This window comes from Rhipicephalus sanguineus, chromosome 11, assembly GCF_013339695.2.
Source record: "Rhipicephalus sanguineus isolate Rsan-2018 chromosome 11, BIME_Rsan_1.4, whole genome shotgun sequence".
In the NCBI taxonomy this organism is placed as follows: Eukaryota; Metazoa; Arthropoda; class Arachnida; order Ixodida; family Ixodidae; genus Rhipicephalus; species Rhipicephalus sanguineus.
This window is the reverse complement of record NC_051186.1, coordinates 67,920,928-67,935,644: the sequence shown is the minus strand read 5'-3', so window position 1 is coordinate 67,935,644 and position 14,717 is coordinate 67,920,928. Positions and strand designations below refer to the sequence as shown.

The window sequence follows — 14,717 nt, the reverse complement described above, 5'->3', positions numbered from 1 at the left end:
ACGGTTGCCTTTTGGCTTTAGCCAGTCAAGTATCCATTGAATGGCTATTGCGGCCAAACAGCAGGCCAAGCCAAGCCGAGATCAAGGTCAGCTCAGTGCGGCGTTTGAGGTGAACGACAGCGCGTACGAGTACGACGCAGATCCTAACTCGTACAAAAGAGTACGCCAACAGAAGCACTGCAACATAGCCCAACGTCGTTCCCGTTTGGCGTTTGAGGGTTTGCTTGTCAGACGTTTCTGTGGCTAGGCCTGATCTGCGTCCCGAGCTTTGTTTCTCACTCCCTTGTTTGTTGCTTGGCGTGCGAGGCCTGATCTGCTGAAGTTGCTCTGACGCCCCCTGTTCCAATGCACGCCGTCGGAACTAAAGAAACACAGCAATTACAAGGCCCTGACAATGGCGAAAAAAGCAGTGATTATTCACAAGGTGGAAGGCGGCCGACCTCAATCCGAAGTTGCTTGGGTGTTTTCGCCGAGTTGGGTGATAAGATCATCTGTCAGCTACTTGAACCAGCGCATGTGGACAGTGACTGCCGTCACGACTTGCCTCCCACACCACAGCCATCAAATGCAGATTTAGCGTAGGCCGTCGCAGTGCTATTGCCAACCCACAGGAGTGGCCAAACATTGGCTGAAATACAGGCAGACTAGGTCGCGTGTAAGCGTGCATGTGTACAGACGCACATTGACAAGTTTTTTCCAGCCGCTGGGTCAGTACAGGTGCTTTTTTGTGGTGAATCCTTTCTTTCGAACTCCCGATTATTCGGACTGTTCGGCGGTTCCCGCCGAGTCTGAATAAATGGTCAACGACTGCACTTGCTGTCAGCAGATAACTATTGGATGTAATTTGCGTGGGCAATTGATGAATTCGTTGTATGAAAAAATATGGCATGACTAACTCTCAGTAATTAGATAAATATGTTGTAATTTCAAAAACATGTGCTATAGTTTATTCAAACTTTTCTACTCGCTTTAAATTGAGTCTCCAGAACCTTCACATCAAATTGTAGATTTCAAGCATTTATAGACAGTCGATAATGCGAGTCACAGAGTTAAAGGAACAGACAACCGCTGAGAATACGAATTGAGATAAACGCACTAATAGAATTATTGTCTACTGTATGGACTAAAAGGAGCCCCGTTTTTCTGGTTAAACGCAGATTTACATTTTTATTTCATCACACAAAATTACTTTTGGCGCACGTTCTCCAGCATTATACAAAGCTGCTGTTAGCCTCTAACAAGTCCCTTTAATGAATAAAAAGAAAGAGACCATTCCTCTTGCCAGCTGGCATAGCCAGAGTCCAGTAGAACTTTGGTGATATGTTCCTGCTTAGTATGATTTCCCATTGCCCCGCCACGGTAGTCTAGTGGTTATGGCGCTCGGCTGCTGACCTGAAGGTCGCGGGATCGAATCCCGGCCGCGGCGGCTGCATTTTTGATGGAGGCGAAAATGTTTGAGGCCCGTGTACTTAGATTTAGGTGCACGTTAAAGAACCCCAGGTGGTCGAAATTTCCGGAGCCCTCCACTACGGCGTCTCTCATAATCAAATCGTGGTTTCGGGACGTTAAACCCCAGATATTATTATTATTATGATTTCCCGGCTCCTACGCTCACAAACGCAAAAACTAAACGTAGCCCAATAGAGCTGTGTGTTAATGTGTTGCCGGAAAATACGACTGTTTGGCGGCCATGTTCAGCACTGTGGCAAACTGTGGTCATAAGATACGTTTTGCAGCTAAAAAATCTCATTCAGGTGTGCGAAAAGACCCCTCCGTGTACTTATGAAGCCCTAAATGGCAGACTGCCGCGGCGACAGTGGCTTCTCCACAGTGCCCGATTTCCCCCCTCCGCACCTTCTCCAATTTGCTTAATTTATCCTCTTCGTATCTTCTCCGAATTACTTGGTCGTCCCCTCTGCGTTTTCTCTGAACTGCTCGATATCCCCATTGCCTCAACTCTCTGCCAGCCACACACTGATCCAAAAGTAGGCGGCCACGGTGGCCATGAAAATTTTCAAAAGGCTTTCAAAAAATATCTTTTCTGCAGCACACTGGTTTCGTTCTGTGATGGCACCTCAGCATGATTTCGCTGAGCACTGCAATCCTTCATCCGCAGCATGGCACGTACATACGCAACTCGTTTCACACACTCTTGTTTGGACCCCATGACTGCAACAACAGCCGGGAGAACACTGCGGAGCTAACAATGCGGCACAACGAATAGATGCTGTCGAACACCTCCAGTCAGCAACAGTTCGGTATGAACGAGACCTGCAGAAGCGCGCATGCCGCTGCCACTACACAACACACCGCACCACGTAACCATAGCAACGCCGCAATTATGCCCAGTGCGTACGGCCGATAAGGCGTCATTTCCTCCACACTTTTCTCCCAGAGCGCGTTCGTTTCAGGTTGCTCCGCCCACCACGCGGCGCACTTCTGGATCGCCGATGCGCGCTCACTGCCATCTTTGTGAGGACTCGACGCATTGCAACGCAGGCACTAGGGACTTCACCTTCGGTTGCCGTTACGCTTGGCATTATTTATCTTCTAAAGCCTGTTCTGCCGTGCGAGATGGCGTCATTACGAATGCACATGTCTCAAGTTACGGAGGGACATGGCACTTAAAAATGTTAATTTTTATTTCTTGATCGATTTTGATGAAACGTCCTGATATGACAGGCCATCGTCTTCTAGTGCACCTAAGAAACATGATATTATGCCTCTCTTTTGCAGCAAGTCCTGAGTTTATGTACAGTAGAATCTCGTTAATTCGGCCCCCCGTTATTTCATATAATTCGTCATTCCCCCACCCTCCCTTCAAAAATGTTCATAGCCCTATGGCAACAAACATTCGCTAATTTGATGCAAAATTGCATGCGCACTGGTTAATTTGGACTGGAGGCAAGCCAAAAGCGGCAAAACTGAAACTGCGTCTCAGAGGCCATAATATTTATCGCATTGCATTTCCTTTGCCACACGTGCAAACTTATGGTCTCCGAGATGGGCTCCGGCAGCAACAGTGCGCTGTCGACGCCTATCGCGGAGGCCAAGGAAAACTGAATTTTTTTTGGAAAACTTATGAAAGGGTACACAAGGTGGCGTTTTGGAGCACGCATCGTCCTGTCATCGGCGGAGAACAGATAACAAAGAAACAAGGCCTCCGACGGATAGCGTGCGGACCTGCCGACGTCAGTTGTGCTTTTCTTCCCCCTCTTCGGTGCGTCGCGACATATCGGAAGTTTCGGTGCACGGGGGGGTGGTAGAGCCACAGCAGTGGCGTGATACATCACCCTGCCGCAATGTTGGAACCGGCAAAACGCGCGTAGTGCGAGGCGAAGGACTTGGCAATTAAAGTGAAGATACTAAGGCACTCGAAGACGGCGCTTCCAGAGAAGAGGTGATGCGTCAGTTCAACATAAAAAGAAGCACGCTATCGACTTATGCGAAAAACGAGGCTCAAGTAATGGAAGCGTTTGAGGGCGAGAAATTTCACGCCGGACGAAAGCGATTACGCACCGCAGCCCACCCACAACTGGACGAAGCGCTGTTGCAGTGGATCGTTACTGCACGCAAGTCAAAGACTGCCGTTGAGTGGACCACTTATATGCGCGCAAGCAGAGAGGTACGCTCTACGAATGAACATAGATTCCTTCAAGGCATTGGAGGGTTGGCTTGCGCGTTTGAAAGAACGGCATGGCCTCTTGTTCAAGACCGTGTGCGGGAAGAGGGGTGAGGTGGACGAAGAAGTTGTGAAAGACTGGCAAAGCGTGCAGCTTAAAGACCATGCAGCAGCCTAAAACTTGAACGACATTTTAAACGCCGACAAAATAGCACTTTTTTTGCTGCCACATAAAACTGTCACTTTTAAAGGGGACCCGTGCACCGGCGGCAAACGAAGCAAGGAGCAGGTAACGGTGCTGTTAGCAGCAAACATGACTGGCACAGAGCGGCTTCCACTTCTGGTTATCGGGAAGGCGCTGAAGCCAAGGTGCTTCTACTAAAAACACCTCCCCGTCGAGTACCATGTGAATCGGAAAGCGTGGATGACCTCTGAGATCTCCCGTGTTTGGCTGCAGGATCTAGATCGACGCTTCAGTGCCAAGAAACGCACGGTGCTCTTCGTAGTGGACAATCGCAGCGCACACTGCAACGTTTCGAATCTGGAGGCAATACGGCTTGTGTTTCTTCCACCCAACACCACTGCAGTCCTTCAAGCTATGGACCAAGGCATCACACAGTACGTAAAGAAAATGTACCGCACTCAAGTGTTGCAACATATGCTTCTCTGCATGGATCGGAAGCAGCCATACAACATAACGCTTTTGAGTGCGATACATATCTTGGCGCATGTGTGGTCCAATACGCCAGCACAAGTTGTGGGGAACTGTTTTCGTCACAGTGCATTTGTGCAGCCCGAGGCTTCAGAAAGCTCAGAACGCAGCCCAGAGCCCGCAGCGCCAGAAGGAGAGAAGGACGATATGGCGTTCCTTGGCCTGCTTCCCTCCAAAGTGGAGCTTGCAGATTACGTTACGAATGATGACGGCGTTGTCGCCGCCGGTCACATGAACAATGACGAGATCAGTGCTGCCCTCGGTGAGACGGATGAGGCGCCCAACGAAGAACCGTGCGATGAACTACGCTCGGTGCGTCGTACCGCAAAGTAAGCTGCGGACGCTCTCGACGTTTTAGAGGAGTTTTGTTACGATGTCCCAGGAAATACTCTTGCGCCAGAGGGTTTGTCACATGCCCGCAAACTAGTCCTGCCGCCCAGCTGTCCCCAAAAAAAACAAGCATCCCGGACACCTCAAAATAAAGGTATGCGATAAAGGAATTGAAAATGTGTGTTTTTGTTATGCATTCGTCAATTCAACATTCCAATAATTCGGACATTTTTTTTCACTCCCTTGAGATCCGAATTAACGAGGTTTTACTGTAGTAAGTGATAGGTGTGAGCAGCTATGTCCTCGATCTGTCGCTCTTAGGGACACTATCATTTTCGCGAGATTTTGCATCGTGTTGTACCGCTATTGTTACACGCACTGTGCAGAGGTGAGCTTGTTAAGCGGATGGCGGTTCATGGTTGTTAAGAGGTTGTTAAGCGGTTCATGGACGAGGCGAGTCGCACGTGATCTTGCAAACGTATGTGACCCAAATGCATCTGCAAGATATCACTTCAGCTCTTCAGCAAAAATGGCCCCATATTTCCAAGTGGCAATGCAGAAAGAACCGACGTTCATGCGGCACGAAGTTTCATTTGCAGCCACGACGGCAGCGTTTCTTTACATTTACACTGGCTATCCTAGCGTTCGATTTCACAATCTTCAGGCATCTGCGGGTTGACTCGGAATTTCAACACACGTGACCACAACGTTGTTTCCTGTCAGGACCAGAACTGGCTGACCTCTGTCTGCCAGCGAACTGCCAGAAGTCCATAAATCAGAGAGCCCCACCATGTTTTTTGAGAAATAAATGTTTTTTGCACATGCACCTGAATGTGGGCTTGTCAACCTCAATTTTTACTGGGTTCGGGTCATACACTTTCCCGAAAGGTATGTTTATTTTTCGAATTTTTTCAACAAGATTCTACTATACATGAGGGCTTTGGCCCCATCGAAATGAAGATTCATCCCCATCATAGCAAGAGGCATGCAATTTTCCTGCAATGGGTGAAAAAACAACACAAAAAGACTTGCCTGCTTGCAGAACTCCTGGACAGTCCGCTGTCCATCGATAAAGCTCTCAAAGAACGATGCTTCCTTCTGGAGCTGCCCGGATGTCAGCAACCTGCATACATCCGAGGTGCAACAGACATCACTAACATGCTGGCGCACGTGACACGCGAGAGTGAAAAGGCGTGGCAATCTCAAGGGGGTATGGTACAATAAATGGGTTGTCTTGGATTCAGCTTTATATCTTAGGAACTGTTCCATATTGTGAAATTTCGCATGTTGAAAATGCCGTAAGAGGGACTTTCCAATTAATCTTTATTTTGCTTAATTATAACTTGCATAATTCCTCAAAGTTTTAGGTTCAGGCTATTTGGAACGGATTTAAGTATAAATTGAGAAAAATATCAGCTAAATCGGTCGTATAGTTTTCCAGAAAAGGTGCATCAAGTTTCAAAAATTTTCAGAAAACTGATGGTGAGAAAAACGCACTTCCACGTTTAAAAACACACGTGGAAGGTGCTCACAAATAAACCAATGACTACGCTACATAAGCATCCCTGGTGGGAAAATTTGATCAGAACTTGTGAAAATGGCAGGAAATGAATATATTAAACCAATATGGCCATATTTGTTACAAAAGAATACATACACACTGAAACAATTACGGAAAACATGTGAACAAACACTTGATTCTTATCTGTCAGAAGGCATGGTTTTTGGCGCCATTTTTACGGGGCTTCCGAGCGTTCCTACACGCTTGTTCATGCACAGTTTTGGTCCTTGGAGTGTATTATTTTTTAGTAATGAAACTAAAAATTATGTTTTTGGTCAATTCACCCTACCATCCCTTTAAAAGACTGACAACCAATTTTCTGTTGAAACCGTTTCCCTCAGTGGAGCATAAGGCTAAATAGTCGGTGTCTCATCATGGAATGGTAATGCATTAAACACTGCGAAATGTTTTCTATCGGAACTTTTTAATCTGCAGCGTCTACAAAGTCATACGTGCAACACACGCTGCAAACTGGTAGATGAGAGTGATAGCGATCATACACCGGCAAACAGGTGAGACCCTACCAATCAGGCCTGTGTTGTAGTGGTTCGTGTTCACATGCCACGGTACACTGCATGTACCTCGATACGGTTTTCCGGTTCCACTAGTTGCCACAAAAGCAGCGCCAACGCCTTTCAAGAGAAGCTTTCAGGCCTCACAAATTGGCGTTGTGGGTGTGGCCGCAAAAAAACCTGGCACCCTAATGCTTTCATGAAAATTTTACGCTGCCATGATAACAACTCCCTGCTGGAAGAATTTTCACACAGAACTTTTTGCTGGGCTTGTTGGTGCATGTTACGAAAGGAATAAAACGTGAACGAGATGAACACAAGAAGCTACACGGACAAGCGCTTGCACTACGAAACAAGAAACAATACTAAGAATTTTTCAAAAATCAGGATGACAAATCAAGAATGCTAGGCCCTCCAGCAGAGTTCAGAGTGCCTTACAAAATAAACGGAATAAAAATTCATCCACCAGTATTTAAGATATCCGCTCCCTGAGCTCAGTAGCATGCCAAAAAAAAAAAGGCAGTATATTGAGAAAACTGCTCTAAAGTTTGTTGGGCCTTTCTGTACAAATAGCTCACATAACCTTATTTTTTTTTTTTTTTTGCCATTGTGAAGTAGAACTGAACTGTCCAGAAACAGCCCATTTTCCCTCAACAATTGAACAGTGGAGTGCATTGTCAGAAATGTTTGCTTTTTGCCCACGACCGATTTCCTCTCTGCATTTGTCATGTGATATTATCACCAGTCCTGCCATTGCCCATGTTGGGCTGCAGCATGAGGAAATAAAAATTACTGGGGGCCTTAGGTCCTTCGTAAGAGTACCACACGCCACATTTTCAAGCTCCCTGCCTGGTGAAGCACCTCATCGGACGCCTTAATAAATAAATAAACAAATGAATAAATAAATAAAGGCAATGGCTTGACTGTGGCAACACACCTCATGTACACTACAATGTAGTCTGAGTAGCCCTGGTCGTTGAAGATCTTGAGCAGGTCCTCCAGGCTGATGTTGTTCTCGATCCTCTTCAGAACATCCATGAACTGCGGACACAACAAAAAGAAAAGCAAACACACGCGGTCAAAAAGAAAAAAGAAATCTACGCCTTTCTTCATGCCACTCCTGGACGAATTGTACTAGCACAGCCCATGAAATCTGCACACTTGTATGGAACGCTACAAACTTACACGCAATGTGAAATGCTCACCAGCAATGACAGATTTCATTTTATTTTACCACGGCCGAACTGAAAATCCCGTGAGCACTGTCTTACGGCCTTCGCTATCGAGTTGAACGCAATGGTAGCGTGTCTCCGTGGTTAGCGCCACTGCTCACCACAAGGGGTGCAGCAACCCTGCCGCAGCTATAGGCATTTCTGCTTGCTGCTTGCCGAGAAGGACGCGAGTGCATGCTCACGTCTACTTTTGCATGGACCACAGTCACGAACGCAACGGCCTGGTCGCATCGACAACACGGCGGTGCGGCGGGAGTTGGAAACAGATACACTGCGAATGCCGTTACACGGAACGGCCCCGCACCTTTCAGTCCTGCTGTGATTTTACCTTTCGCTGTTGCAGAGAAGCTGGACCTCATCTGTGCAGAGACATACGCTCCTGCAGTGCCATGGTCAAGCTACACCAATCCTTTGTCTACATTTTGCACGTAATGTGCACCTAAACCTGATGGAAAGACAAGAATTTCCAGCGATAGCAATGTTTAGTGTCCACGGCTGCGGTACAGCGGTTACTGTACTTGGCTGCTGACCCGAAGGATGTGGGTTCGATCCCGGTCGCGGCAGTCGCATTTAGATGAAGGCAAAATGCTAGAGGCCCGCGTGCTGTGCGATGTCATGCGCAGTAAGGGTGGTCACGCCGCACACCACCACCGGATTAAACTCCTCCATAAGATGCTTCGCATCTAAAAACAAACACTGAGACTGGATAGAGAAACTAAATTTCTCCAATGCGCACCCAGAGACTGGTACACAAGTGCTTTTGCCTTGAACACTCTTCACAATGCAGCTGTCGAAGCTGGGAATCCAACCAGAGACCTCTTGCGAGGTAGCACAACACTACAGACCTCCCTGAGCCACCTCGGCAGACAAAACTGGTTGGGTTAACAAGTCATCACACCGACCAGCGCTCACGCGACACGTGACTTACGGTGTCGTGGAAGTCCTCGATGGTGAAGCGCTGGAAGCCGAGCGAGACCAAGACCTCCTTGCTGTTTTCGGCGACCTTCTTGAACCTGAGTGACGCAAGAATGCGAAGAATTAAAATCAAGTTTTGAGGTTTCTAATTCTAAAGCCACAACTGCCATATAATTACAGAGCAGACTTGGTGGAAGGCAAAGTAATTTTGAACACCCCGGCTCTTCCATACATGCACTTTTTGTTCATCTCCCACTAATCCTCCGCGCTGAAGTGGATAACAGAGTTCGTAGAGATTTCCAACAACAGAATTCAAGTACTTATAGAAGATTTTTTAAGGACAAGGAGCAGCATCCCAAGCAAGAATTCTTTTGCAACAACGCTATTTCCAAAGCACTATGGACAACATCGCTACGGGTGTGCGAATATTCGAAATTTCGAATATTTTTCGAATAGTGTTTGCTATTCGATTCGATTCGCACTGGAATTTCACTATTCGAACTTCCCAAAAACAAGTACAGTCAACGTCTGATTGAAAGTGACCCTTTCAGATTTTCAATATGCTTCACCTCATTACACTCTCGTATTGCAACAAAGCTGCCTTTCAAGCTCCGTTACGGTCGAACTTCGCCAAGACACATTCAACGTCCGATTGGAAGTAATCCCTAGATTTTCAATATGCTTCACCTCATCACACCCCGGTGTTGCGGCAATGCTGCCTTTCAAGCTCCGCTACGGTCGCAAATGTATTAACTCAAGAAAACGCTGGTTCCAACATGGAGATGAAAGATGTGGCAGAGGTGGGGGCTCAATTAATGCTGTTTTGGACCTGAAATTTGGGAAGGAAGTCCAAAAAATCGGAAGCCGAAGCTTTTTAGCATCCAAAACTTCAGATGTTCTTATATATCGACATCTACGAGGCAGATTTGGAACTCCGCACTTCAAGGGAGCAGACCCTTGTCCGCCACATCAGTTGGGCTTCCACAGAAATTGGAAGAGGATGAGAGGCTGAGGAAATGGCATCTTTGCCTATCAGGTGTAAAGTGTTGTCGGCAGCACTTTGGTGGCACCAAATCATGTACCTAAATACAATTCGGCCTCTGCATTGCCTCATTCATCCTTGATAAGGCAACTATGAAACACCAACCCGGCAGCACTTCATCAACCTAGCAAAAAGAAACACTTTCATGTTGCTATTTCATAAGAATATGCTTAGGAATGCTCTCTAACTTTCTTTTCTGCAATTTCACTGTCGAAGTATTCGAAAAGTATTCTAGAAATACTCGAAAAATATTCGATTACATTCGCACTCGCACTTCAATATTCGAATTCGCTTCGCACCCAAAGTTTTGCTATTCGCACAGCTCTAATTATCGCCCTTGAAGTGCAAGAACTAGATCAGAATGTCAAATTTTGATCACTTCAGGTTCCTAACATGTCCCAAGTTGACTACATAAATGCAGCTGCTGGAACATCTATTGTACAATAAAAGCGCGTTAATTTGGATTTCACGGGACTGGAAAAAAAATGTCTGAATTAACCGAATGCAGAATTATCGAACGTATCGAGAAAACAACAAACAAATGTCTGTTACTTCAACACACTTTCATTTTCTTGATGAATGCTTAAATCCTGTATTTTTTGGGCATAAGAGCGAAGTAAAAGCCTCACTATTCGTCATCCTGCAACTTCATTCTCAATGAGACCACGGCGAAGGACTGCCATTCTTAACCCCTTGAGGGTTTTCTCCTTACATATACGGCAGAAGCTTCCTGGTACCAAAGGGTTTTCGTCATACATGTACGGCATAGCGTTTATTTTTAAAGCGCGCGCCTTTTTCGATCATTTCTCTTGCTTGGCTTGTGCTGCCACACTTCGGGAATACGTGGAATTTTTTTCACGCGCCGATGTCTCTCCGTTGTATTTTTTTCGTGCTTCCCAAAACGCCGGCTATCATTTGCCCATCCGAGCGCGTTCGCGGTGCAGCTGGTTTAAAGTGCGCGCCTGCTTCGATCATTTCTCTTGCTTTGCATGTGCTGCCACACTTCGGGAATACGTGGAATTTTTTTCATGCGCCGATGTCTCTCCGTTGTTACTTTTTTTATGCTTTGCAGATCGCCGCGCCGCGCGCTGGCTATCGGTTGCGCAACCGAGCACGCCCGCTGCGCAGTTGGTTTCAAACGTGCACCTTCTTCGATCACTTCGCTTGCTTGGAATATGCTGCCACGCTTCGGGAATACATGGAATTTTTTTAATGCGCCGATGTCTCTCCGTCTTTTTTTTCATGCTTTCCAAAGAAGCGTGGCAGCTTTCAGTTGAACGCGCGCACGCGGTCCGGCTGGTTTCGGTTTCGTCCTTCGGGTGGTTTTCCTTTCTTGCGCCCGCAAAGCTGATGGCTGTTTGGTTTCTAATCTCTCAAAACGTGACTGCTTGTTACTCTCTCGTTTATTGCTCCCCGGGGCGCGATTACATCTGTTTCCGTGCGGCGCCAAGTTACACAAACAACGCCTCCTTGTTGAGTTTCCTGTTTTGGGGCCTCGGAAAAACTGACTACGTCTTGTTGGCGATAAGACGACGGATTACTGTAGTTTTTTCACTCGTTGTGCTTTCCGGACGAGCGCACAACCATAGAGTTTTCTTCCGTGCGCTCACTGATGCAGTTCGCTTACGCTATGGAAGCACGCGCCGGTTGCTCTGCTGCCGGTGAGTCGAGCAGCGATTCTTCCGATGCGAACTATTCCCCAAGTGCCAAATCAGAATCTGATTCATTGGATTTCAGTTTGTCAGACAAGGATTTTTTGACGAGTTCAGACTCTGATGACGATCAAGGAGCGACATCTGAAAAGCGTGTGCGGCGAGCCATGCTTCAAAGACTATCGTATACGTTGCGACGAGTTGCTTCGAGCGAGGAGGCCAGCGTAAGCACGGCGAGTGGCAGACAGATCGCAAGCAGAACCTACGGCAGCGGGAGCTCGCGCAATAGCTACTCCGCTCGAAAGAGCTGTGAAGGAGAAACTTATGGCGCTGGCTCATTTTAGTGGCAGTGGCTACTAGAAGAACAATTTGCCTCTTTTGTGTGCAATTTTGATTGCATTTCGTTACCTCCTTCATAAATAAGCGTCCAATTTTAACTTTAAACTTTGTTTTTCTCAAAACACACTTTTTGGCAACTTTTTAAGCGTGCCCCTCTTGTTTTTCGTACTTCTAATGCTTGGATCTGCATGAAACTTTGCCCAAACTTTCTCTAAGGTGTGAGGAGTGCAGTTATCTCTTCCAAATCTCAATATTATTTATGCATATTAAAAGATTTAAAAGGTAAACATCTACTGTGGTCTGAAAAATATGGACTTCCCATGTTTGAATTTTTCACGTCTAGTAAATGTTTTGTATGCACTTTCTGGATAGTTTTCGGCACTCTACAGTTCAAATGGAACAATATGAGCCATCAATTGTCAAAATGTGTAGAAGCTGAAGGATCGAAAAAGGGGGGCTACAAGGCCTATGTTTTACACATTTGCATTGGTGCAGAACAAAAAGTATGCAACTTGCAAGAAAACTAATTATATATTTGAAATCAGCATAAACATCTCTACAAACAGGCCTAGTTTCATTGCTCTAGGGTGAATATTATCTTCGAGTAGCATCTCCCCTTAACGCTATTGTGTTACAACATAAATTCAGTGAATCCTTGCATATCCATTTCCTGAACCAACAAAAAAGGCAAAGTGAAAGCACGTGCCTTGTGTACTCCTCCTTGTCGTTCAACAGGCTTTCGAGGTACGCGAAGCTGAATGCGCGGAAGAAGCAGTTGCCATCTGGCCGTGTCTTGCGGATGTGGCTGTACTTGCTACGGAGGTCCTGCACAGTCAACCAGAGAGCAAACCATTTCAAAATTACAGCACATGAAGACTGTCAACCACACTATTACGACACGTAGCTTGAATCCTTCGAAAGTGCCTCGAATGATTACGGAACCTTTAAAGGAGGATGCTGAGCATTAAAACATTTCTAAAATTCTAGGTCAATTTCTATGAAACTTGCCGAGCTTATGCATATTTGTGCACACATTTCAAACACACGTAAACCTCGATATAACGAACACAGGTAAAACGAAACATCAGTTATAACGAAGTAAATGAGGAATTGTCTTGCAATACATATAGTGTCAGGAATATACCTTTACAACGAATTTTCAGATATAACAAAGTTATATTCATGTAAGATGTAATGTCGTCATAATGAGGTTTGAGTGTATGAAATAACTTTTCTCGTGCAACATATAGTTTTTAGAAATACCAAGCATTTCAAGTGTTTTTTTCGTGAGCAAGGTTTTTTTCTAAACAGAGTTACATAGTAAACTGGCATGTCACAATAATTTAGAATGATATCTGTATGCAATAAAACAAGAATGGGTGTTCTAAACCTATTTTAACAAAAGTTTTGGTATGTTTAACATTCGTGAGTGACTCAACGTCAAGCTGAAACTTTTTTTACACAAGTGAAAGGCCCATTCACCAAGGACAGTATGTTCGGCTTGTTGGTATTCCTACGAACTTCAGCGCATTCACTGCAATTTTGAGGGTAAAGTTTAAACTGAATTCTTAGTTTATCAAAAAGTTCGGTAGCGCGACAGTCTGGGCAGATGCGAGGGCACAATGCAATTTACATTGTGCTAAAGCCTCGCTGCAGGCCCCACTTAACCAGGGCTGTCCTCGTGCTAGTTTTGGGCTTAAGGTTCTCTTTGAATAAAGAAGAGAATGTGTTTCAACAAGTTCCCACGAGGAGCCGCTCGAGAAATGAAGCTTTGCCGAAGTGCATTTCTTGTAGTCACCATAGGCACACAGCCATGAAAGTTTTGCTCAAGAAACACCAATACTATCATCGAAGCACGATTACTGCTTAGGTAAATAGGTGGCACTGCCAACTGCCTTAGCGAGTCGAGATGGGTTTGACTGGCATCACATTCTAGCGCTAAATTTCAATAGCGGAGTTGTAGAAAGGGAGAAGAAGACAGCAGAGTGAGTCAGGGCACGAACGGGTGTTGAGGGCATCTTAGTCAAATCAAGAAGAAATGGGCGTGGGCAGGGCATGTAGCGCGTAGGAAAGATAACCGCTGGTCATTAAAGGGACACTGAAGGGAAACAATGAATCAGTTTAGACTGAAAAATTATTCTCTGGAAAACTCTTATTGTCATTAATTTCAGCGCCATTGGTTCATTAACAAGAGAAAATGAATGTCGAAGTTTCATATTTAAATATTGCGCCAGAACCTCCGGACGTGACGTCGGGGTTTTCAAACCGCTTTTTTTGTATTTTTGCGACATTGGTTCCACGAAACATCCTGAAACTTCATATGCTACATCTCTGGACCATGCAGCGGATAACGTACCGCATGTTGACCTGCTGAGAACTAAGTTGGCCCTGGTGGGAACCGAAAGGGAAGCTGAGCGGGTTGAGACGCGGGTGACGGCTAGCGATGTTGGCATGCCCGTTTTTCGGGTATCTGACATTACGGCGATTGGTGCTGGAACTTCATGACAGTAAACTTACAGCGCGAGGACACCAGACAAGAAAGAGGACGACACACTGCACTGTGTGTCCTCCTCTCCAACTTCAAGGTGGCATGGCCACCCACATTTTCTTTTTGCACGTTTCCTCCCTTACCAAGCGCCTTCTCGCAGTAAGCGGAGCGATTTTGGTATTGCGAAAGAGGAATTTACAAATACGAGAGAGTAACGGAGTGGATTCCTAGAAAAGGCAAGCATGCGAGGAGGAGGCAGATAGTTAAGTGGACAGATGAGATTAATGAGGGATACTGCTCTTTAATCTAAAA

The 14,717-nt window shown here is 45.9% G+C and overlaps 2 protein-coding genes across 5 annotated transcripts in view; both read right to left on the bottom strand.

The window, feature by feature from the left end:
- LOC119374803 (uncharacterized) overlaps positions 1–14,717 on the bottom strand; it is a 122,248-nt gene that overhangs the window by 34,345 nt on the left and 73,186 nt on the right. The gene's annotated exons all lie outside the window — the stretch shown is intronic.
- The window catches only part of LOC119375512 (ubiquitin thioesterase OTUB1-like), a 60,882-nt gene that overhangs the window by 1,353 nt on the left and 44,812 nt on the right, over positions 1–14,717 (bottom strand). Inside the window, 3 exon segments of the mRNA XM_049420347.1 lie at positions 5,693–5,787; positions 7,675–7,778; positions 8,898–8,982. Of these exon segments, the coding sequence (XP_049276304.1) occupies positions 5,693–5,787; positions 7,675–7,778; positions 8,898–8,982 (284 nt within the window).